At 49.4% G+C, this 26,220-nt stretch overlaps 1 protein-coding gene across 1 annotated transcript in view; it reads right to left on the minus strand.

Moving 5' to 3' along the window:
- Positions 1-26,220, minus strand: part of LOC122391645 (translation initiation factor IF-2-like) — a gene marked incomplete at its 5' end in the record, with an annotated part of 72,479 nt that overhangs the window by 43,889 nt on the left and 2,370 nt on the right. The window contains one exon of the mRNA XM_043385762.1: positions 15,863-15,983. Coding sequence (XP_043241697.1) covers positions 15,863-15,983 — 121 coding nt within the window. The remainder of the gene's footprint in view (positions 1-15,862; positions 15,984-26,220) is intronic.

The raw sequence follows: 26,220 nt of genomic DNA on the forward strand, positions 1-26,220 counted from the left end.
GTCGGCGGCAGAAATTCGAAAAATCAAAATTTAAATTTTTGAAATCTGATTGTATTTTTGGATTTGGGAGGTCCATTTGCTCCCTATAGAAGCTAATATTGCTGCATATTCCCATTGAGGTGACAAGAATTAGCAAAATAGTGGTTCGGGCGCTTTTCAAAAATAGTACCGGACGCTGTTCCTCTTGTGACGTCATAGCTCCGTGACCTGACCTGACCCGGTCAAATTTCTTATACCATATGATAGCCAATACTTGCCCCAACATGCATGGGAAGTTTCATCACGATCCATCAACCGATGTCCGTACCACCGGCAGGAAACCTCGGGCGTTGGCACTCAGTTTGTGAAAATCCGGCCGGAGGCTGTACCTCTTATGACGTCATAACTCCGTGACCTGACATGACCCGATCAATTTTTTTTCGGCAAAAGATGCGCAAAGGTTGCCCCAGAGGGTATTGAAAATTTCAGCCCGCTACGACAAGCCTGTTGTGTATTTGCGGTGTTCTGCTAGCAATTATAAAATGACCTCAACATGGAGGTGCCGAGCAGTGCAATGTCTCCCGCAAATATTGTGATTGTTTTTGGATAAAATCTGGGTTCGAGGGGGGACTTGGGAGTGACATGAAAAATGGAATACAGGAAGTGATATATTGTGATTTTGAATATTAAATAGACTGAAGAAAGGAATAATATCTGGAACATTTGGTGACCGTGACAGGACACGATGGAGGAGTATATACAATTGGCAGAAAGGTGTGGATTGAGTGGATCAGAAGCCTTGGCGTATGCCACTGAACAGAAGGAGAAGGCGGACGAAAGAGCGGAGAGAATCGCAGCCAGAGAAGAGAGAGAAAAAGAGAGACAATTTGAAGTTACGGCCAGAGAAGAGAGAGAAAAAGAGAGACAGCATGAGCTAGAGCTGGAGCGCATCCGAGCGGAGAGAGCGAGTTCAACAGAACAACAGGCGGCGTCGGCCAAGAAGCCCAAGTTACCTGCGTTCGTGGATGGCAAGGACGATTTGGACGCCTACCTGGCGCGGTTCGAGAGGACAGCAGCTCGGTGCGGGTGGGCCAGAGAGGAATGGGCCACTAACTTGAGTGCTCTTCTGACCGGGAGGGCTCTCAACGTGTATTCTCGGCTAAACGAGCGTGATGCAAATGACTACCAGCAAGTAAAGGAAGCCCTGCTACAGCGCTACGGTTTGACGGCGGAGGGCTACCGCCGTAAGCTCCGAGAGAGCGGACCCGAGCCGGATGAGAGCCCACCTCAATATCTGGAGCGGCTGACGGGCTACCTGCGCCGTTGGGTGAGCTTGGCTGGCGAGGATTTAGAAGACCTAGTTGTGTATGAACAGTTTATGGAAGCATGTCCGAAACAACTGCAGACGCATCTACGCGAGCGCGTTGACTATGACCTGAAAGATTTGGGTGAGCAGGCTTCAAAATTCTTAGAAGCTCACGGCCGCTCGCTTTACAACTGGCCCAGACGCGCCAACGCCAGTGGTGATTCATCCTCCTCGCCCTCTCCACAGGCTTACGGTTCAGCAACTGCGCTACCGACGGCGGTCCAAGATGGTTGCGTCTTTTGTGGGTACCCTCATCCATCGGAAGAGTGTAGGAAGACGCGGGACCTCACGCCGGCTGAGCGACGAGAGCGCTTGATGCGCCGAGCGGGGTGCTTCTGGTGCCTGAAGCCGGCCTCTCACCGAGCAGTTGACTGCCGCCAGGGCCTGGCGCGCTGCTCGATCTGTAATGGCAAGCACAATCCCCTGCTATGCGACCGGTCGTCTGTGCCAGCAGCAGCGAGGGGCAGCCAGTCGAGCAGCGGCACGTCACCCGCTCAATCAGCCACGGTGACGGCGGCCAGTCGCACAGCCACCGAACCTGACCGTGTCGTGCTCATGCAGACGGCCAAAGTGGAGGCATCTGGACTGAAGAGCACGTGCCGCGTGCGAGTCATGTGTGACTCAGGCAGCAACGCCACCTTCATCAGATCTGACACAGCACACATGCTGGGCTGTCGGATTCAGACAAGACAACCGCTCCAGGTGAGCACATTCGGAGGAGGAAAGGCGTCGCATCAGCTGAGTGAGAAGGTGGAAGTGGGACTGACCACACAGGATGGGTCACTGCTACGTGTCGAGGCCTATAAGATTCCCAATATATGTGGCCCTCCGCCTGTCATCGGCATAGAAGAAATACAGCTTCATGAACACCTGAGAGGTCTGAAGCTGGCGGAGGAACCAGGTGCTGCGCTGGCCAGTGGTGGTGAAATTGAGATTCTCCTCGGCCAGGACGTCCTGCAGGACGTTTTTGACGGTGACATGCGCGTCGGTCAGTCCGGGCCAATGGCGATCAGCTCGCGGTTTGGCTGGATCGTATGCGGGCGGTCAGGCTGCGCCACTCCAGCCCCACAAGAGATGATGGCCAACTTCGTGCACACGGAGACGGAGTCGGTGAAGGCGACGCTGGATGACTTGTGGACGCTGGAAGTCATCGGGATCAGCAGTGATGGTGTAGGAGATGGCAGCGCGAAGAAAACGCAGGAAGCCGCTGCCCTGCAGCAGTTCAATGAAACCTGCACTCGCCTTCCTGACGGGCGCTATCAGAACCGTTGGCCATGGAAACATGACACCGGGGACCTCCCCTCAAACGAAGCCATGGCGCTCTCTCGCCTGGAGGCGTGCGAGCGGAGCCTGAGGAAGACTGGAAAACTGAGGCAATATGACAATGCAATCCAAGACTACATCGATCAAGGTCACGCTGAAGAGGCACCCCAGATCCCCACTGGGAAGGTGCATCTACTCCCGCACCATGCAGTCTTCAAGGGAGACAAGATCAGGATTGTCTTTGACGCTGCCGCTGGCCATCCCAACTCGCTGAACGATCACGTCCTCTCTGGTCCAAACATGATTGCTGACCTTACCGGAGTGCTGCTCCGATTTCGAACGAGAAGGATCGGAGTCACCGCTGATATTGAGAAGGCATTCCTTCAGCTGCCTCTACATCCTGATGACCGGGATGTCACGAGGTTCCTGTGGAGGAAGGATGCCTCCGATCTCCGCCCCACCACCTACCGCATGACGCGTGTGGTGTTCGGAGTGACCGCTTCGCCATTCCTGCTTCAGGCAAGCGTACGTCAACATCTGCAGCAGTATGAGGAGGCAGACGGACAGCTGGTCGCTCGCCTGCGGCGCGACCTATACTGTGATGATTTAATCACCAGCGTGAATACACAGGAAGAGGCTGAAGAGCTGTCACAGCGGACCCAAGAGATCTTCAATGATGCCAAGATGAATATGAGACACTGGACCTACAGCTTCGAGACGGACAAGGAGGCACACAAGCCTCTTGGCGAGGAGGCAACAGCTGAGCGTAAAGTGCTGGGCATCTGCTGGATCCCAGGGGACGATCAGCTGGTGTTCAAAACTGCCTTTCTGACGCAGCTCGGTCGAGAAGCACCGGAAACGAAGCGGAACATTCTAAGCGTCTCAGCGCGCTTTTACGACCCGCTTGGCCTTCTTGTTCCCTTTCTGGTTCGAGCGAAGCTTCTGCTGAAGAGATTATGGATCGCTGGCCATTCCTGGGATCAGACGGTAGCCAGTGACGTGCGCAAGGACTGGAGAAAGTGGCTTCTGGAGCTGGAGCAGATCGACGGTTTCAGCATCCCACGTCCCTACGCGACCGGCGGGGACTGCGGCTATCAGCTACACATGTTCTGCGACGCCAGTATGGAGGCCATGGCAGCAGCTGTGTACGTCAAACCGGAAGACAACTCACGCGCGCCCACTCTGGTGATGGCTAAGGCCCGTCTCGCCCCACGCCAAGCCATGTCAGTGCCTCGTCTCGAGCTGACAGCGGCCGTGATCGGTGCCCGGTTAGTCACCTACGTGCAAAGTCAACTAGACATCACCACCGAAATCAGCGGCTGCTGGACTGACTCGATGGTAGCGCTTCACTGGATTAGAAGCAATTCCCAGCGGTGGGGAGTATACGTGCGAAACAGAATCAACGAGATCCAGAGCCTCTGCCCGCCGACCTTGTGGAAGCATGTCCCGGGCAATCAGAATCCTGCTGATCTGCCATCCAAAGGAGTACCGGCGGCGCAGTTGAGGAGCAGCCTCTGGCTGCATGGCCCAGAGTGGCTGGAAGGCGACAATTCAGTCTGGCCTCCGCAGACTCCGACAAGCAACGAGCCAGCCGAATGTACAGTGGAAGCAAAGAAGATGGCGCTCACAACGGTAGGAACTCGCGCCAGATCCACTGGGATCGGACAAGTGATGGACATCAACCGCTACAGCAGCTGGAGGAAGCTGATAAGGATCACCGCCTGGGTGCTAAGATGGGCTCGAGGCCGCAGCTTGGCGACAAGCCTCAGCGGTCCTTTGTCGACAAGTGAAATCAGCACCGCTGAGCGTCTGTGGGTCATGGACGCCCAACGAACCGAGTACGGCCAAGACCTGGATGCCCTCCAAGCGGGTCTTGACCTGCCGCGTCAGTCGAGCTTGAAGGCTCTCAACCCCGTGCTAGAAGAGGGCATACTGAGAAAGGATGGACGACTTCAGTATTGCAGTCTCTCAGAAGAGGAGATACGACCGGTGATTCTCCCGCCTGGTCACCGGCTGGTTTATCTCCTGGCTATGAAGATCCACGAAGAACTCTGTCACGCTGGAGTTCAGCAAGTTGTGGATGCCATCAGAGATCGCTATTGGATCACCCGGGGGCGGCAAACCGTGCGCGCCTCCCTGAACCAGTGCCGCAAATGCCACTTGTTCCGAGCCCAACCGTTCGCCATGAGACCGGCTCCTCTGCCTCGGAGCCGGGTGACAGCCGCTCGACCCTTCAGCTGCACTGGCATCGACTACGCTGGGCCGCTATATGTGAAGCGGCCGTTTGGATCCGAGCCCGAGAAGGTCTACATAGCGGTTTTCACCTGTGCCGTCACGCGCGCCCTGCATCTGGAGCTGGTGGGTTCCCTGCGGACGGAAGACTTCCTCCGCGCCTACCGTCGTTTTGCCGCTCGCAGACTCAGTCCGACCAGCATTATCAGCGACAACGCCACCTACTTCAAGGCCGCCTCTGCCGTCCTGGCCACGGAGGGAGTTTCTTGGAGCTTCATCGTGGAGCGGGCTCCATGGTGGGGCGGCTTCTGGGAGTCGATGGTGAAACTTACGAAGCACGCGCTGCGCCGCACACTTGGTGCAGCACTTCTCTCATGGGAGGAGCTAGAGACAGTGCTCTGTTCCGTGGAGGGGCCATCAATGAACGTCCTCTCACTCAAGTCAGTGATGACCCGGATGACCTGCGACCGCTGAGACCGTCAGACTTCCTTCACTGCTCTCTGGAATCTGGTCCGAGTCCCGTCCGGGAGAGCGAAGCCCAGCGCCTGACACGCCGCCGCCGTTACCAGAGCCGAGTCATGGAATCCCTGTGGAATCGCTGGCAGCGTGAATATCTGAGGCACCTCAGAGATCAGCACCGACCTGAAGTGGAGCTAGCACCCACATCAGGCGATCTCGTGCTGATCGAAGGCGAGACCTCTCCCAATCGCCTGACCTGGACAACTGGCGTGATCTGTGCCGTGCATCCTGGACGGGATGGACGATCCCGTGCTGCCTCGGTGCGCACTGGGCGTGGTATCGTAAGGCGGCCCATACAGAAGCTGTATCTCTTGGAGGCCGCATCAGCCAGCCAGACGTCTCCAGAGGTCTGAGTGAGCGCAAATGGTGAAAGTCAATCCACCAGGAAGGGGCATGGGTGCTCGTGCTCCTATGCTCTCGTCATTGTGTACTATTATGTGTTACTATTGTCTTGACTTCCACCCCGGGGAGTATGTTGTGTATTTGCGGTGTTCTGCTAGCAATTATAAAATGACCTCAACATGGAGGTGCCGAGCAGTGCAATGTCTCCCGCAAATATTGTGATTGTTTTTGGATAAAATCTGGGTTCGAGGGGGGACTTGGGAGTGACATGAAAAATGGAATACAGGAAGTGATATATTGTGATTTTGAATATTAAATAGACTGAAGAAAGGAATAATATCTGGAACAAAGCCGTTTAGCGTGCACTTCGAAAAAACCTCAGGGGGGGGGGTTGATACAACCCCCCCCCCCTAGGCGTTCTAGGGTTAACATAGTGGCGATGGTGTGGAAATACCCATCGAGGTGTGTGCCTAGCTATTGTGGATGTTACCGGCATCAGGAAAATAGAAAGCGTTATATAATTTGGGTGGTTCTTTCTGTGTGGTATGTTCATGAAATACCACAAATCAAATATCGAAGAGCACATCCACTTTAACTTTATAGCGGTATTTCATCAGCATTAACACTCCATTGAATCAATGGCTGCGCCGGCAGGTAAAACCTGACGAAACCAGTCACAGAGCTCGCCCACCACATCCTGTGGGTGCCGCTGAGTAGCTGTGAGCTGTGCGGACCCCGGGATGTCTGCCGCTATTACTGGCCGGCCAACTGACTGACCGGCTGGCCAACTGACCGACTCAGCCGCCAACTGACACTGACCGATAGAGCCCAGGCCAGACGCCGACATCCATCGGCCTTAAACGATCGAGGCACTGGCTCCGTGCCCCGCCGGCCCATACACTCCCAACAGAGTCATTATTGGACAATAAATAACCAGTATAGCGCCTTTTGGGGCGACTAACGGAGCGAGCGAGAGGGTGAGCCTTGCACGTGCGAAATTTCGAGGGGGTACCTCCAGCTGACTTGTGCACGGCACCCTACTAACCGGTCTATAGCGATGTGCCAAATTTGAGCACAATCGGCCCAGCCGTTCTCGAGATCTGGAAGCGGCACCCTGCACGTGCGCACGTGCAAAATGGGTCCCAACTGACTTTTGCACGGCACCCTACTAACCGGTCCCTAACCATGTACCAAATTTGAGCGCCATCGGTCCAGCCGTTCTCGAGATCTGGAAACGACCCCTGCACGTGCGCACGTGCAGCAGCACCCCAACTCTGGCACATGGATATGCAGTGCCTAGTGGGTGCCTACCTACATGCCAACTTTCAGCGCAATCGGTCAAGTAGTTACCGAGATATTGCAACAATTACAAAAGTGACACCTCTTCGTTTTGCACGTGGCACGTGCATAAGGGGTCACCCACATGCATCGAGAATAGTCCAATACTTGGTAGAAGGAATGAAGCTACCCCACAAAAATTACCGCATGTAAATCGGTCAAGTGGTTGCTGAGATATAAGCCTCGCAAAAGCGTGACCACGGCCGGCCGGCCGGCCGGCCGGCCGCTCATACTCAGAAATTTCCGTTATTCTACGTAAGACTCCGCTCGCTTCGCTCGCTCCGTAATGAACCACCATCTATTCGGCGCCCAGCAGTTGAAATACGTGATACCGCCAAATGAATGGCATGCATAAACCAGGGTTCATGCTCCTTTAGAATTTTACTAGGGTGACCCGCGTGCTCCGCAACGCGAAAAGGGGGTATTTACGATCGGCGGGTGTTTGGTTGTTCTTGTGTCGGTTGGGTTATCTATCCATTTCGGTCGATTGTTTTTTGATGGCTAAACGTTTTGGTTTGGAAAAAAGATATCCATCGGATCGAGGTGCCTGTGTCTGATAAGCATGCTTTCTACTTCAGAACCTGTCAATAGTTCAGTGAACCTGTCAAATGTGTTTTATAATTCAGGTGCGTAGTTTTTTGACAAATGAAAGGCGTAGATAATTTTCGCTAAAAATGGATTTGCAGAGGTTTGAAACATTTATATTTTTAAGAATACTGTTGCTTGTCATGCAAACGTGATGATTGGATCTTGGAGAGAATTGAATGCTCTTTCTAATGATAGCATTTTCAATTGTCAAGCGTATCAGGTTAAGCAGCAAATCCCGTGTATCTTTTTAGTGGCACATTATGGACAAATACCATTTTAATTCAGCGATTTTTCCACATTGTTTTTGATCAATTAGCTGTCCACAATTTTTCCATGAGAGGCGGTACATTTCTCTTGGCAATTGACGTTGTTTCAACTCTCTCAGTCTGATGGTCACGGGAAAATAAAATAAAATCCAAAATCCGTTTAAAATGGCACTTTTTGAAATGAAATTGCCCTCACACTTGCACGTGGCGCGTGCCACCCCTGCACCGCACACTATTCGATTGCCCGTTCGATTCTCTACACGATGCTGTTTTCCCCGTGCCGATCGGGCGCACGGCTACAGAGATATTGCACGGGGAACGGACCCGTGTCGGGCAAATTTAGCCATTTTCGCCCGTTTTTGCCAGCCGATTTATACATGTAAAGTCTAGGACGCGAATTTGCACTTTTTGGGCACGCGCCACGCGCTCGCTATCGATCCGATCGAGCCGAGACCGCTCAAAGGCACGTTGTCCATCCTTGTTCTATAACTTGCGCAAATTTCAGCGCGGTAGGTGCAACGGTGTGATCTGTAACCCGCGCTACGTAGCACCATGTCGCGACCTTCGTAATAGACGGAAACTACGCCCTCCTCAAATAGTAATATAGATTGGCACTGAATTCAGCTACGATTCCAATAGGGTTGGGACCTATCTGTATGCTCTGTATGTTTTGGTAAAATAAAAAAGCTCAGAATTTTTAATGATTTAATTTAAAATCACTTTGTTATAAAAATGCCTAGTTAGTTCAGAAATTAATTATTTGTGGCTGAAAACAACTTGCTTCTGATTGGTCGGGCTAATCATGACGTCACATGTAGGTATATAACTGTATGTATATTTGGCGCAGTTGAGACATACATTTTCTATGTATTTTCCTATGGTAAATCGGAGTGATTGGTCGTGTTTTCAGTGTCTCTTTATTTTGCGGTGGTATTGCGTGGCTAAGAAGTTTTATCAAGAATGGCATATACTAAAATGTTCCTTTAATAATGGAGCTTCAATATCTGTGAGTTTTATTGGCAAGCGAAAACTGATTTCGCTGTTACTTTATCTGGAAATTACTCATTTTTTTTTTTTAGGTCAATATTCAAAATATTTTACGGGAACAAGTTGGCACTTTTCTTGATTTTTGCACTCAAATCGCGTGCGATTCAACTGTATTGGAACTTGCAAAGAAGCTTGGTGATTAATTAACTGTGTTGTTATGGCACTGTTTGCAAAGCATGGATAATGAAACTGTGCCAAAGACTTAGCTACATAGCAATGCCTCAAGCAATACGCAGGAGGGACAGAATTCAGAGTCCGATCGAGAAGAATCGGTGCAAATGCTACGAAGACCAGGCAGCTCTGATACAATAGCTAGTCGTCTCACTACTCTCACTCCATTAGACCAGCTGATTCCTGACAGCACCGACTCGGATGCAAAGATGGAGCTCATCTTCCAAGTCAGAAACCAGTTCTTTGATGGAAGATGTGACGCTGCCTCTGTCTCTGCTTTGTTGGCCACTTTGGACGGGGCGGAGCTCCGCTCCTTGCGTGAGCGGTTATTCGCCTGTCATCCAGAAATAGTTCCTTCGTTTGCTGGCCGTTCCCTGATTAGGTGCAATACGGGGAGCTGTAATCAGGGAAGTAACTTTCCATATGAAAGGGGTGCAGGTGCACTCCCGTCCCCCATCCACTAGAAGTGCACCCCCATAGGCTAAGCAGCGCCCCACACGCCGCCCCACACGATTAGCTCTAGAGCAGATGGCGAGGGTGATTTCTCGGCTACATTCCATCTCGGCGTCGTGATGCTTGTGGGCTTGGAAAGCGTCCATTCGTATGTAGGGTAGTGTAGGGGTAGGGTTGAGTTCAATAAGGTCCTTACATTTGAAAGGTTTGAACAACCCGCAATCAGCACAACATACCACAAGTTAAATAAAAACTACCAAACTCCGCCCAACTGATATTAATAAACATTACAGCCAAACTAATGGCCTAAATAAAAATATATCTCAAATCCTAACAGTTATCGCGGGTGATGGCGCCATGAGTTTCTATTATCCAAAACAGATGCAAATAAACATGTTTGTATGTCCTATGTATGTTTGTTTTAAAAATCGTTGCAGCGGCGCTGGGAACTGCAGTCTTAGATCTGGGTATGTTTGGCATCTGCAACTCTTCATAAACACATTAACCCTATTTCGGACGGGGAGACCTTTCAGGATTTTCTTGTACAATTGCCAAACGCCGCGAGACATTCAGCTCATATTTGGTGACTTTTCCTAAATGCTCATTGCGCACATCTCAGCAAAAAAAAAAATGCCGGGTCAGGTCAGGTCAGGTAACCAGAGCGGGTTTGTTGACCCCACCTCAGAAAAGTTTGCAAACACGTCAGAGCTTGAGTTTTTCACGAAGTTATTTCCTCTCATCAAGTCTTCAAAACAGTACCTGCAGTATGTGTCGTTTGTATATCTCAGAATTTTTAATCTGTGACCTGAGGTTAGGTCAGAGTCGTGACCTTTACATTGCAAGCCTATGGAAAAGTATTGAAATGCGACCTGCACCTCGAGTAAACGAGTCAAAACCAGCCAATTCTTTAAGAATTATGACAAATTATCTTATCTGTAATGATCCAGGTGCCATTTACTGACAGGGACACCGGAGAGGGTTATCTGAGCCGAGATCATGTGAGGTGATATCTACCATACATCAATGCTCACAATACTTATAATATTGACAATGCTTTTGCTTACAACACTTACAATACTTACGATGAGACCAGCAAGCACTCTGCCGTTACAGTTCTAACTTCTGTTTCGAAAAACGACGTTACACACATTCGTTGCCAGCATAACATGTATTGTTTGACAGTAACAAAATACAATTGACATCTGAACCCCAAACGGACCGCCATCCACTCAAATTTTATAACCCTGACCGGTCAGGGGGCGAATGGAGGTCATTTCCTGGGCATTACACTCAGCCCTTGCACAAAATATCTCACCTCACAGTGATCATTACAACAAGCACCGACTTGATAGTGGATTTCAAAGTACTTGCATCAGCTCTTCCTGCTATTGCAGACGATCATCTCCTCAGGGTAATGTTGTTCGGGACATGAACGAAGATCGTTTTCGGAGTTTCATAAGTGCTACTGCAACAGCCTGGCACAAAACAGGACTTGTACGCTCTTCTCTACACTTTGCCCTTCAGTATATCACAAAAGAATTGTTTAGAATCCATCCTACGCTTCTTTCACAGTCTCCCTTGCCACCGTAGGGTGTAGATAGGTTGCTGTTGCTGGTAAGTTAAGGCACGGTAGATAGAAATTACCTCGGTTCTCAACGCCTTAAGTTATTTTCATAAAAAAGAACAAATAAATGATTAATAAGATGACAGGAATGTAAACATTTTAATCGTAAAGTAGTCCAAATATTGGAATGAGCTTTTGCTTTTCAGCATCCTCCGATTCATCATCTTTATCATTTGAAAATTCGAGGTACATAAAATGTTTATCACGCGCTCATGTTAAGTGGGAATATGTATAGTACACGGCAGACACATCAATTTTTGACACTGAACATTTCATCCGTAAATGTTTTAGCATAATTTAAAGTTAAAAACAGCGCGAATGGCAGAGTGAAGCAAACAACATCTTTCACCCATTGATATAACATGTAATCTGTGGTGCGCCAGATGCGCGCGCCAGATGCGCCATTATTTGTCAACCGCAGAAGGTGACATGTGACGTAACAGCATCAAGAGCATCTTTTTTCAAGAACTTTTCAAAACAAGTTTCCTATCTTTCTTCCCCCATTTATCTCAGCTTATTGATTTTATGAGGCAATGGTATGCACCATAAATTCTGTGAAAATAGTTTGATCATTTTCATGCATTCTTAAAAAATCGAGTTCCCAACCCCATTACTTAGTAGCGAGTTTCAATAAAAACGCGAGCACTACATTCTGTGTCAGCGCCATTATATGATGAAAAGAACATAAAAACTCCGGCATTTTCAATGCTGGCGCTGTGACAAAATGATAAGAGACCAATACCATCTCAACCCGCATCGCAACAGTAAAACGATAATTACGCTTTTCAGCCGGGCGGCCGAAGGAGCTCGTTTGCGCTCCCTCCCATCCCCCCGAACCGATAAATTCGGCGCAGCGGCAATGAATTGCGCTTCGATGACCGGTCGGCGTGGCAGGCTGTATTTCAGCGGCGGCCGTATTTTATCCCGGCGGCCAGTGACGACGCCGTCGAGCCACCGGCTCCCTATCGGCCCGATTGTGGCCGGCGGGAGGCGATTTTCCGCGCCGCAGCGCCCGCCGGCCGTCCATAGCGCGCGGACAGAGGCCGCAGTGGACTATACGCTGCCGGCCCACGGCGCGGTCCGCAGCCGACCGGCCCAATGGCCTCTGAACGACCAGACTCAGAATCGATAGCTTATCATGCGTGAAGAAAATATCCCACCTAATAAAAGAGATAAGTCTCAGGGGACATTTTTGTTTTGGCATCAGTAGGAATATATTTTGCGAGAAAAAGTAGTGAGATTTCATTACGGCACTTTGATTTTGGAGTATAGTCTACTAAGTAGGGTAGACCGGGGCAAGTCGCCCCGCCGAGGTAAAACGCCTCACCGATGTTTCTCGGAACTGGCAAGGATCTGGGGAAATATTCTCTCTTCTATAAAACGTGCACTACATGATCATTATATGACCAGACTGGAAAGAAATTGTGATGACTCCTTAGGGAGATATAGCCAAAAATGTGTTTTGGGAGTGATTTTTATGTTTTGTTGTTAGGTTATGCATCATGGCGTTCTTTTATGTTCCACATCAGGTTAACGACTTTTATGTATTTTGGACAACTATTATCTAACGCTTATAATGCCGGGTTGGTTCGTGTTAAATTATGTCTTAATGGAACGCAAGGCGTTGTTTTCTGACCGAACTACGTGATGGGGTAAAACGCCCCAGTAGGTCGCGGGGCAAAAAGCCCCATGGGGCGTTTTGCCTCATGTGTTGTTCGTGCTACCCACTTCCTAATGTTCGGTAGCTGGCAAACAGTAAGTTTCTATGCATTTATGTGTAGTTTTCTCAGCAAGCGGATGGCAAAGGAAGTATTTGGTTGACAGTTGCATGGCAATAATTTATTATTTGGCCTTATGAGGCAGGTGAAAAACCTGCTCATACAATAGTGTCATAGCTGAACACCTGGTAGGATGGAAGGTGCTAACTTCAGTGCCGCGCCTCCCAAGGTCTAACGGACCTCTCATATAAAATTTGGTCAACTAGCATGTTTAATCTTTAATCTAGAGTATGGGGCTTTTTGCCCCGGGCCGTGGGGCGTTTTGCCCTGGGGTTGGGGCAAAATGCCCCATTTGCAGTTGCTTCACAAATCACTTCATAGCTGGGAGTCCGATCATAAGTGAATGAATTTGAGGGGTGGAATTTAAAGTAAAATGTCCAAAGAACGCGTTGAGCACAAATTTGGCCTTCCAGGTGATGTAGGACAAAAGTTATGTAGCAAAATAAATTATCTGGGGCGTCTTGCCCCAGGCTACCCTACTACTCAGGTCTGATACCAACCGAAATCTGTGTACTTTCACACACCACATGGGCCATGGCCCATGGCTATCCAATATCCACGGAGCCTGTATGGGGTCAGGATGGTCACAGGCCGGCCAATGGATGGCGACGGTGGGTTCTCGCGGCAGCGCAAAAGGGCCAATGCATTACAACCGGAGCCTTACCATCGTCTCGGATCATATGAAGGTTTTCACTTCACTACAAGCAAAAAGAAAAAAGCATGGCCAGAGACCACAGAGCAGGAACGCCACAATATTGACTTGACCCGCTGGTAACTGGCAAGGGCAAGAGTTAAAAATCTTACCACAGCTCCACAGTGGGGAGTTATGAGACTGATCAGCATCTGCTTTCAGGCAGCGATACCCGTGGTTCAGCGTCGATTCCCGTGATTTCCACTCCGATCAAGCTGATTGTCCAGCTCTGGTTCCATTCGCGCCTAGCAAAGCCGTTAATTGGTGCAGACTGCTGCGTTCGGTGATCCCCCATTCAGGCTAATGTCAAACCGTGTTCAGGTTACACGTCCCCTTCGATGATAATTCCACCTCTATCCATTGATTAGTGGCTACTATCTTAATTGAATCGCCTCATTTAATCGCATTGTCGTTAGATATTAGAACATGGTGGTGATTCCGTGTTCAGCCATTTGTTGATGAATACTCACTGACCGGTAACCATGACAACTAAATGCGTCACTAACGCTGGATGCCCCTCAGCGGCGGTTCAGCGAGGTAATTCCATAGAACTACAGGGTGGGATGGACAAATTGAGACAAGTTTCTACGCGGTTGTACGCCTCGGCTATAACCGCAATCTGATTGGTCGCATCGCTGGCACGGCCCTCAGATGCTATAAAAGCGAGGGTGACCCAAGGTCAGGTCAAATCATGTCTGGTCGCGGAGCCGAGTACGATCGCCGAGCCGCCGTGCTCCAGGCGCTGCGCGCAGGGAGGAGCCCGGCGGAGATCAGCGAGTTCCTGCGTGTCCCACGGAGCATGGTGTACCGCATTGCCAAGCGTGTGCGGGCGCAGGAGGGCGGTGGAGATGGCGAGGATGAAGGAGAGGTGACTCCCGAGCGTAAAAAGCGTAAATCAGGGCCTGGGAAGAAGAGAACGCCGGCGTTTCTGCAGCAACTCCAGGCTCTGATCGAGGAGGAAGTCTCTCAGGATCAAGGAAGTCTCGTGACTTCCTTGATCCTGCCCTGGATCAAGGAAGTCACGAGAGGAGCTGGATATGTCTTCCAGTAAGACTCAGCACCCGCACACGCAGCAAAGAAGACGCAGGAGTGGTGCCGGCAGAACATGCACCTGACGTGGACCAAGGAGTTCTGGCCCCCCAACTCTCCGGACCTCAACCCCCTGGACTACTTTGTCTGGGGCGAAGTTGAGAGGGTCTCCAACAAGAGCCCCCACCCCTCCAGGGAGGCTCTGAAGCGGACCATCGAGGAGACGATGGCGGCCATGGGCCGAGCTGTCGTGAAGCGCGCGTGCGGCAGGTTCAGGAGCCGGCTGGAGAGGATGGTGGCGGCAGAGGGAGGGTTTATCGAGTGAGAATGCTCTACAACGATGCCAGTGTCACGAAATAAATATATTTCTGACTGATTGTTTTTTGGTTAACCGGCAAACTGCATTTGAATTGATAAACACAATGTGTCTCAATTTGTCCATCCCACCCTGTATATTACTATGCTTCCATAGCACAGATTCATATGCTAATGGGTCACCGATGGTCACAGTGCCTGGAACATATCAGGAATGGCCAATGCCTCCCCCTCGAACCAGCCCTTCCGCAGTCCCCCACTCTGGCCTCATCCCTCCTGAACCCCTCCCGTGGCACTCCCCCCCCCCCCCTGGACCCCTCCGAGGTCCATCCCGCGCGGCCGGCCCGCTCCGCGGAGGGTCATCCCTCCCGGCGGACTCCTCTATCGTCCGCTGATGACCGCCCGGATTGATGTTTGCTCGGCGCGCGACAGGAGTGTGTCTCCGAGAGGGTACCGTTAGCCGAGAGACGCGCAGGGATCCTCACATCCGCATACGTCGCCGGCGGTCGTTATATCGCAGACGGACGAGCCGCGTGACAGACGGTGCATATAGATACCTCCAACCGATCACTGAGGTCAGGTTCACGACGCAGTCACTGGGCTCAGCCAGTGGGCCGATCCAATGCACCGACCTGGCTCCACGCTGAGTGGATCAAAGGCAATCCGGAGTCCTTGTTCGTACCATTCTCAAAAGTCGTCAAACAAGAAACAAGTCTTGTACTTAAAACAGTGCCAGACTCCGCTAAGCCACCACGAAACTGCGACACCAAACCATATCCCCAGAAGGCCCGAAAATCGCCGGACCGGACCACCCTCCCGCCGGAGCCCCCCTCCCTTCCCGTCCCCGCCGCCGCCACTCACCGATGACGGTTCCCTTGGCACCGAGCGGCACGCTGAAGCCCTCACGCACGTTAACCACCCGATCATAGAGCTGGTAGGTGGCCTCGGGGTCGGCCGGAGCGCTGCCGCCAATCTGACTGGGCTGTGGACAGACAGAGGACAGAAACCGGAGGGTTAGCTCAACGTGGCTCAACCCATTTAGTGTTGACGTTGTGAACAAACTAGAAGAGCAAAAGTACAGCGAATGGGAGTGGTGTAAAAAAACAACACCAGTCAGCAGCTCAACGAAAAGATGAACGAACAGACGGATAGACAGAGAAGCGAACGAACGACAGGAGTCAGCACAAGTCCAATCCACCCACTGCAGTCAAAACACACTGAGACGCAGGGGAGCAGCAAAAACAGAGTGACCCAGGCCGCCAAACTATGGAACGACCGGCCGGAGACAGCACACGGGGAGGCGACGCAAAATGAAAAACAGGATATAACTAGACGAGTCGACAACATGACCGCGACCGGCTGCGAAACACGAGATCGTAGATCTGAGCTGGCTATGGCGTGTAGCGTGAGATGAAACATTATTTGATACTTTTGTTTTATACATTTCTTCAGAATGGACTTAAGTAAAATCAATCTTATTGAAAGTAATGCCTGTACAACGCACAGTGCACAGTAAGATTAAATTCCACAAGATCAACAACATACTAATGCGGGTCCAATTACAGTGCGCACGTATTAGATGTTTGATACCGTAACCAAAACATATCTGGAGCCAGCACAATGTCAGGACACCGAACAAAATACCTCAAAACAGCGCCAGGAAACTAATGAGTTTGCTCAAGCCACGCAGGTGAACAGCAAACATCAAATAAAGCTGGCTGAACATTTATGTTCAATTGCCGGAAGTGATTTACACCAAATAAATAACCCGCAAGATATGTCAGCATTTCACGGTAATGTTGCATGACTAAATTTTCGCGAATGCTCCAATTATGGTTTCGAATGTACATGCACCTATACCTTAACCCTCGCCGGCACAGGGGGGGGGGGTTGATGCAACCCCCCCTAAGGTTTTCTCGCGAATAACTCGCGTAAAAAGCGGCCGATCGCGACGCAACTTTCAGTACCCTCGCATTGATCAATTTTACACCTACCCTGAAAATTTCATGACCCTGACCCAAATGACCCTTGACCTGTGACCTCTTTTCCGTGACCATGTTTGGCCGGAATCGCGATTCGGCGTATGTCGGCTCGCATTAGCCGCGCGTTTACCAGCTTTTCGTGGTTTCAAACGTTCAAACATGTGATTTGATGTTGCTCCCATGCATTAGGGTGGGTGTCAAGGTCACCTGAAGGTCAGGTCAGGTCATTGACCTTTGGTGAATTCGGTTCACTTTTTCGAGTTTTACATGTTTCTAGGCTAGTTTTTTTTTAGCTGAATTCGAATTTAGCAACCATTTGAACATTTACGAAGTAGTTTTGGTGCCTTCGTAACATGTTAAGAAGCTGTCAGAGGCGGATGAGAGGTACTACGAATACCCGTCACGACCCCTACCAGTTGACCTGACCTGACCTGACCCGGCATGGTCTAAACGCTTAACGACATCATCTGTGATCAAAACTAACACGATATTCGTGATCAGCACCCTGGAAAACCCATTAGCATCCACGCTTTACGACTTTCTAGCAGGTCCCGATATTCCCGATTTTTGGGTCATTGACCTGACCTGGAAGGTCAACCGATGACCTAGGACCTTAAAATTGGGTATCATTGGCTTCCTCTCGTGATGGGCAACACGCTCGTTTTTTTCCGCGAAGCTCTAGCTCCATCAGGGGCAGGGGCCAAACGCGAGGGGGTCGTACCCCCCCCCCCCCCCCCTGTGCCGTCGAAGGACTCAAAATGGCCTGTGCCGGCGAGGGTTAATTAGGTACTGTACTGTACCTATCATAATGTTGAAACGAGTCGCAACTTTTCGATCTTTTGCCATGATGATAAAATAGTAGCAAAAATGAGTTGATGTTTATGTTGCATGTTGCCAAAATAGAAAAAATAACCCAATTATTAATTATTAAACCAAATTTTCATTTCTATCTGGTATAAAGCTAGACAACTAAGCTTCGTCAATGCTCCTTGACCGAGGGGAGTTGACAGTCGGTGCCATACCTTTACGATTTCCATGCGATTTCTCGAAACACGCTGGCGACAGAGACTTGAAAGTTGTCTTTCCTGGCCTTTGATTCAAGACAGATCTCGTAACACAAACCGCATTTTCAGGTCAGCTCAGGTCAGACTCATAAGTGAACCTCATCACGATCCTAAAATGTCGAAATGTCGCAACGCCATCAGCACCAGGAAATCTTCCGCAGGGAGATGAAACTTACGAGGTGTAGTAACCTTCCAAATACTAGCCATCTATAAGCAATTAGGGGCGAAGCGGCGAGGAGCGTTCCATCAAGCCTTATCCCTCCCCCCCCCCCCCCCCGGTGTGTAGAAAACCGATAGGTGCGGCTACTAAAGGATGATTCAACTAGGCATAAACTGTTGACTGTTCTGTTGCTAATTAATAGTTCTCTGAAAGTTAAGTAACTGAAAAAATGTCATAAAAAAATTAGCAATACTGAAACTAAAAGTAAAAACATACAAACCAGAAAACTGCAACGTGTTTGATTTCACACCAGAGAAGCTGGCAACATCTGCAGAAAATGCAGCTTTTTGCTATTTTCATATCGCTTGCTAGTAACAAAGCATGAGGTTATCAAAATACGGTAGCGACCTTCTCCAGTGTTATGATTATCAATCGTAGCGTCTGGCTCAGCCAATCAATGCTGATTTCCGTTTATAAATATTCACAGATTATTTGCATTGGCCAGTGACCAGGCAGGCGCCGCGGTTGCCATTTCCCGCTGTGTGTGTGGCCGTCCGGTCGGCCGTCGGCTCCAGCCGGTCTGTCGGACCCGGTCCGGACGGTAGGGGCTCGTCAGAGATCGCCGGCACCCATTACCGGCGCCGCTCCGACCGCCGCGCCGCCCCGGGGCATTACCGCCCCCTCCCCCCCCCCCCCCGGTCCCGCCACATCCCGCCCCGGCAGCCGACCGTGATAACGACAGGTTAACCCGCGCCCGGCTGGGGGTCCTGGATTTCCACGCCCTGCTGGGGGGGGGTGTTTGAACACCCCCCCCCCCTTGTAACTCGGCTCCTGGGCCACGTTAGCGATACGCGGAAGGCGGCGTTCGAAAGAGCGTCAAAAATAATGACGAAATCACTTCGGTCAATTTTTTGGTCAGGTCAAAGGTCAGGTCACCAGAGGTCATTGAAGGCAAAATTTCGCCGAGTTCCAGGTCGAATGTCGAAAATTTCCAAGAAGCCAACGCATAACTCGGGAACCAATAGAGCTACAGCGCAGCGGAAAAGTGCATTCGATAGCCCTATTAACGCCCTTTCTGAGTAATTCTCTCAGATTTGACCTACCGTCAACGGTTTTGCCTGCAGGGGGCAAAAACTGCAAAAATAGCCGATTTTTTCGGAAACAGTTTTTCTGCAATAACTTTTGACCCAAGCCTTGTACGAGCTTACTTTCACCGGCATCGTGTTCCTCTCGTCAAGACGCATCGAATGAACTATAACTTGACCTTGAAAGGTCAACTTGAAAATTTGACCTCAGGTCAAGGTCATGACCTGACCGGAAAGGGTCATGTTGCATATCAGTCGATCCGTATCGTCGAGCTGAACACATATAAGGCGTTTTCATCGCTCTAGCATGCCTCTATCAAAAGTTATTTGCGAAAAACTGTTAAATACCATTCGTGACCTTAGATGACCTCAGGGCACAAACAAGGGTCACGGACACCATTTTTATGTTCAGTGTGTCTAAACCACTTGTAATTCGGTGTTTGGGAGTGTTTATAATGTCTTTCGTCCAAAAGAGGCGCATTTCAATTTTCTCCCATTGACTTATAATGGGGAGGTCGCAAAATTGACCTGACCTTAGGTCATCGATATCAAAATTCTGAGATATACATTTTGTACATGCTATTGCTCTTAGCAATCGCTAAAAGTTTCAAAGCGATCGGCCACTCGGTGTAGCTATGACAGACATTGAAACTTTTTATGAGGTGAGGTCACTTCAAGTGATCTGGTGACCTGACCTTGAATGACCTTGGTCTGAAATTTTTACAACATGTGTAGAATTAATGTATGATAAGGTGTACCAAAAACGGCCGCCGTTTTTGAGATATTCGCGAAAAACCACAAGGGGGGGTGTTCAAACACCCCCCCCCCCCCACCCCAGCAGGGCGCGGGTTAACACATTGACGCCGTGATCAAACAAACACTCGGGGGAACCCGGGCGCTGCGCTCGCTTGTGTATGGTCTGCGCGCGCTGTGCATTTAAGAATCAAATAGGGTAATAAATGGCTGTTATGCTTGTTAAGAAAACAAATGTCATTGTGTTCCCTCGGAATTATGTAGTTTACGCCGTATTACTATTCCCACAGCAGACCATTGTCCAAAGTCTCGCGAATAAAGTTTAAGCATAGATTATTTCCTAAGCGTACCGAACAGTGCATTCGACCAAGACATTACCTTCGGCTTCAACAAAACATAACTAATCGAGACTAAACATGGTTTCAGACCTATGCGCTCCTATATCTCGCATAAGGTATTTATTTGATCGTTCGACCTTGTAAAACGACACGTGACGTTCCAAAACGGATATCCGGTGCGCGTCTATTTAAAGAGATGTTCTGCTCCTATATAGCATGTGTCTTTTCGAGAAACTAATGAGAAACGCAGCGTCCGACAGAACATTGAGCTTGATCGTGGTATTTCTTTTTGCCAGGCGGGATCCTGTTGAAGTGAATGGCATCGCGTCATACCGAGCAGTCAGAGCTCGGAAAAGCCGCTCTGAAGGGCGCTGCGACGAAACACTTACTTAGTTCACGCCAGATGTCAATGCGAGTCGACCTGCCGCCGTACAACGGGTCCCTTTTACTTGTTTAATATCTATTTAATATTTAATATATATTTTACCGTGACATACGCTTCATTGATCTATAATGCTACATTTCCGCCAACACAGTCTCCGTCTCTTGTCTCTGCACGTCTTCTGTCGTCTCTGTATATCGTCTCTCGTCTCCGTACACCGTCTCTCGTCTCCGTACACCGTCTCTCGTCTCTGCACAAAGAGAAAACTGACTGCGGTAGTCCCCGCTGCTGCGCCTCCCAAGTCACCAACGGCTCCTTCCATTATAAAGAGTGCGTTCCCGGAGGCCAGAAAGGACATTGAGTGAAGTACAAAGCTTTAACGTTCTGTGCTCGACATCAGCTGAAACAAATGTCAATAGACAACGGAACGCGATCCGATTGTTTGGTCTTCAGGTACGTGCGCTACAGCGGATTTGATGTTTGAACGCATCCTCTGATACTCTGAGCTATATATACCTCGCCAACAATGTTCGTTCCAACAAATATAGGCTTTAAACAATTATGGCAGGGGTCTCCTAATCTCCAGTTCCATCAGTTTAGCACGCTGTCCGTCACAGAAACTTTAGAGTCAAAATAAGGCAGTATAAACCGCACTTGCTTGTGGATATCCACATCGCGTCGCAACATATCGGCCTGCCGTGACAGGAATAATTCACCGGCCGGTGCCGGCTCACATCCAGCAACAACAGAGCGAGCCGCCGTCGCCCGGCCGCCTCCGGAACCCGATCAGACGTCACAGAGCTGGTCTCCGGTAAACGGAGCGCGGCCATGAGACGGCGACCGGCCAGCTCCGGCCCACGGCGGCGGCGCGCCCGTGATCGGCCGCCTCCAAATAGTGACACCGGGGTAAACAGGCCGTAAAACAGCGCCGCTCCACGGCCAGCCGCCGCGCCGGCCGATAAACCAGACGATGGCAGGGCGTAAAACGGCCGGCACCGCTCGCATCCCGAGATCAGATTTACACCGTTAACGTTATATCTGCACGCGAACAAATAAAGCGCAGATTTAGCTTGGCGTGACGGAGTAAAAATGCCGTGGGTAGGTAAGTTGGCATGACATCAATATCAACAGCCACTGAGAAGTCACATAGTGTTTTGATCAAGTCAACGCTCAGCGCGACGCTGAGCGTTGTGACCGAGAGTATGCTACGCCGGAACGTTGTCTTTGTGACGCCGGGACAGTCTCTGTGACGACGGGACATAGTTAGTCCTTGTGACGCCGGGACCGAACCCGACCGAGCGCCATGATGCGTACATTATGAAAAGGTCGGTTTGTGAACCTTCAACTCTAAGTTTATTTCCAGCTGAGCGAAGTTTTCGCCGAACGCAGGGGCTCTGTCTCGCGCGACGGCAGCCGGGGTCCATTAAATTTTCAGCCACATACAAAGATGGCAGGGGCCGGAGTCCATTAGATTTCCAGCCACGAACAAAGATGGATGATGCTGGGCGTAAAATGCCCTGGGGTTTTGCTGTGTTCCAGCTCCAAAGGAGAACGTCTCCTTGGATTGAAACATGATTCATAGACTAGAAGGCTAACTTATTTGAGCCAACGTCTTATAGCGTTCTCAACACTGACATTAAAACTTTGCCAAGATCATCGCTTTGAGCAATCACTGAGCCGTTTATCGCGATGTAATGAGATCGAGATCATCAGGAGTGCAGAGCCGGGAGGAGGGAATGGATGTGGGTCAGCAAGGGGAGGGGTGGCCGTATTGATAAAGCACAGATTGTGGTCCAGTGTTTTTGCAAAGCGCTTAATGTACGATCAAGTGTGGTTCAGTTTATCGTTCATGCCAGATGTTCGGATAGGAGCGGTATACATACCGCCAGCCGACTCACCTTATTTCAGTCCAGCTTCATTCAGTGACATACAGAGTCAAATCATAGAGACCGGCCACAAAGTTGTAATGATTGGCGATTTCAATAGTAGAATGTCGTCACTACAGCGCTTGAACGATGCCTCGCTAGGTATTTCGTATTCACAGAACATAGATAATGGTGATAATTCGCATGGCCGTATATTGTTAAACATGTGTTCAAACACAGCCGTGTACCCTGTAAACCATCTCAGTTACGGAGCTAGATGTTTCGAGGGCAGGAAAACGTTTAGAAAGCGCGATGATTGGATCTCGCAGCTTGATTGGTTATTTATTTCAGCACAACTCTTGTACATGGTGAATGAGTTCGCAGTGGACCAACAGGCGCCGTTTTGTAGTGATCACGCTGCCTTGAGAACTGTATTGACATGTCCATTGCAATCCATAGATAGTATCGTTGAGCGAGCCATGTTACTAGATTCATACCCACAGCAGTGTAGTAGACCAAATATCGCACGCAAGCCGGTACACATTAACTCCATCGATGAGGAGAGAGCCAGAGCAGCACTACCCGACCCTGTTCTGTGGTGGCGCAGCATGTGCGAGAGCACCGCAAATAGTGAACCCCAGTCGGCAGATGACTTGTGTAACGCATTGACTGAATTACTGTATGAGGTATGCCGCACCGCGCAGCGAAGTGACCGTTCGGCCCCATCTGGTGTTGCTCAGGTGGCTTATGATGCACAGTCACGATGGCAGATTCTGTTACATAAGCGAGATCCGAAGCTTATTTGGTCTTCAATTAACTGGAATGGTAAAATAGAAACACGCAGTCCAGGCGAGAATGCGCCCAGTGACGATCATTTCTGCCGTCATTTCGAAGGCCTATTAAACCCCTCGCCCGGTGAGACTAAAATAGTTGTGCCTAATAGTGACATGTACGTACCGGTTCTAGACGATCCGATCACCACCCGCGAAGTGAGAGACGTTATAATGAGGTTACGTCGTGATAAAGCTGCAGGAGTTGATGGTGTGCCGCCAGGTATTGTTAAACTTCTTGATGGAGAATGGTTGAATATCGTAACCTATATGTTTAACATGGTTTTTAACGGAGCTTTTCCAGAACAGTGGTCTTTCGCGAAAGTTTTTACGATTTTCAAAAAAGGCGACACTTCAGACGCCAACAATTATCGCGGAATCAGCATTCAGAGTGCCCTTGCTAAGGTGTATGACGGAATTCTAAACGATAGATTCGTTCAGTGGTACAAGCCTGACGATGAGCAGGCAGGTGGTAGACCGGGCAGAAGCTGTGCAGAGCACTTATTCACGCTGAGGCTACTGATCGATTACGCTCAGAAAACGAAACAAACGCTGTATATCGCGTACGTCGACTATATCAAGGCATATGATAAGTTGAATCGTAGCATTCTATTGCAGAAACTGGCTGATCAGGGGTGCGGCATGAAATATCTAACAGCAGTGGCTAACAGTCTGCAGGCTAGCAAAAATGCCTTAGGGCAAGGTTTATTTACGTCTTCGGTTGGGGTAAAACAAGGCGCAGCAAACAGCTGTTCCCTTTTCACTTTCTATATCAACAGTACGGTCAGAGCCATAAAGACGTTTGGACCTGACGGTTTTCTCAGTAACACCCATTCGCTGCTATTCATGGACGATACAGTTGTCTTAGCCACATCCAGAGATGCCATGAAACAAAAGCTAGCACTATTGCACCGCGAAGTTGGCACCATTAGAATGGAAATACACCCGCAGAAGTCAAAGTTTATGGCGATTAACGCAGGGGACACTGTTCCTTTTGTTTTCGATAACGTATCCATCAGTCACACAGATGAGTACATTTATCTTGGAACACCAATCAGCAATGCAACTTTGCGTAATCAAGTCAAAGCCCACATAGATTTTAAGCGCAGTCATTTAGTGAAATTTTCCGCGTTTTTAAAGAAAAACAAAGACGCGCCATTTCCTGTCAAGGAGATGGTATTCAAAAGTGCTCTCTGTAGTGCAATACTGTATGGCTGTGAAAGCTGGCTTTGCAACGATTTTAAGCATGCCTCGACGGCGGTATTGTCCGCGGAAAAACAGCTATTGTCAGTCAGGAATCAGACAAGCAGTGACCTTGTTCACGCAGAGTTGGGATACCCAGACTTAAAGACAGTGATTAAAGAGAACCAAATTAAATTTCTAGGAAACCTGACATCACGAGATGATTTCGAGGGCAGTCCCGCCCAGTTAGCCATGCATTTATCAGTGCAGTCGGGCTCACAAGCTGGCCGTTATGTCAACTCCCTACAAACGGAAGAAATCGGGTCACTTAGAGAAAGAAACATGGAAACCTTACGCTGTAAAATTTTAGAATCAACATCGACGCGAATGACAACATACCGTGAGTTTAATCAGAATGTCGCGCGACACCGTATGTATGAGGCAAATGTACCTGAAAACGAGCGCATCGCTTTTACAAGAATCCGTTTAGGTTCACACAGGTTAAAAATAGAAACAGGGAGGTGGTCGCGCATACCAGAGACAGAAAGGCTGTGCACGTGCGGGTCAGTGCAAACAGAGAAACATGTACTTTTAGACTGCCCAGAATCAAATTCACTTCGAGAACATTTCCCCAGATTAAATTTTTCCGGTCTAACTGTCCTTATGGATGCACACCCTTTAGATCTCGCAAGGCTATGTAAGAACATTCTTGAAAAGTATGATTCATAATATGTATTTAGATTGTGCTTCGCCATGTCCGCGGTGCTCATATTGTATTTTGTTATTTTTAATGGACACGTTTTCACTCGAGTTTTATCCTTTTTATGTATATTTTTAGTGTATTGCATTATGTATAGAATTTTGTATTTTATGTATTGTGTGTATTTTATCAAGAGTGCAGTGTCAATAAACTATCTATCTATCTATCTAATGTACATTAATAGACACCTCACAACAAGACAAATGTTGGCTACTCAACCAGGCCACTGGCAATCTCTGGTTAGCTGTCAGGTTACGTAACACCGACGTTCGATTATTTCCCGTCAAAGCTGCCTGTTCGCGCGATTGATTTCAAATTGTCAGTGGTTGTTAAAAATAGTAGCTATATGTTACTTTTAAATTACTTTTCTTTTTTGAATTCTAAAGTCCTATGGGCGCAAAATGACCTTTGCAGTCGGCGCGCCCTAAAGCCCCAATAAACAAACAAGAATTCTTAAGTCGTGACTTGAGACTTTCTTCCTGAAGTCAACTGAAGAAATAGCACCAGCTACTGTTGTTTGTCACACAAGTCATTCGACAGACGACATACACAGAAAACGGTACGTCCACCGGGATTTGTCTGGTTATTACTGTGACATCAGTGCCGTTTTCAGCCACCGAAACACTTATGTCGCACGGCTGCGTTATCAGCTTCCACGCAGGTATCGGTCACCGTCGTTCGTAAAAGTAAGCTGCATGGCCTTGGAAAACACGCGTTCCGTCGTTTCCATCCTCAGGACGCTGAAATCCTCCTCCTCCACGCCGCAACCCCTATCCAGGCTGGACAGGCAGCTTTATCTCATGCGGGCTGCTCCTTTG

Source organism: Amphibalanus amphitrite, unplaced genomic scaffold (assembly GCF_019059575.1).
Source record: "Amphibalanus amphitrite isolate SeventyFive unplaced genomic scaffold, NRLGWU_Aamphi_draft 000447F_arrow, whole genome shotgun sequence".
In the NCBI taxonomy this organism is placed as follows: domain Eukaryota; kingdom Metazoa; phylum Arthropoda; class Thecostraca; order Balanomorpha; family Balanidae; genus Amphibalanus; species Amphibalanus amphitrite.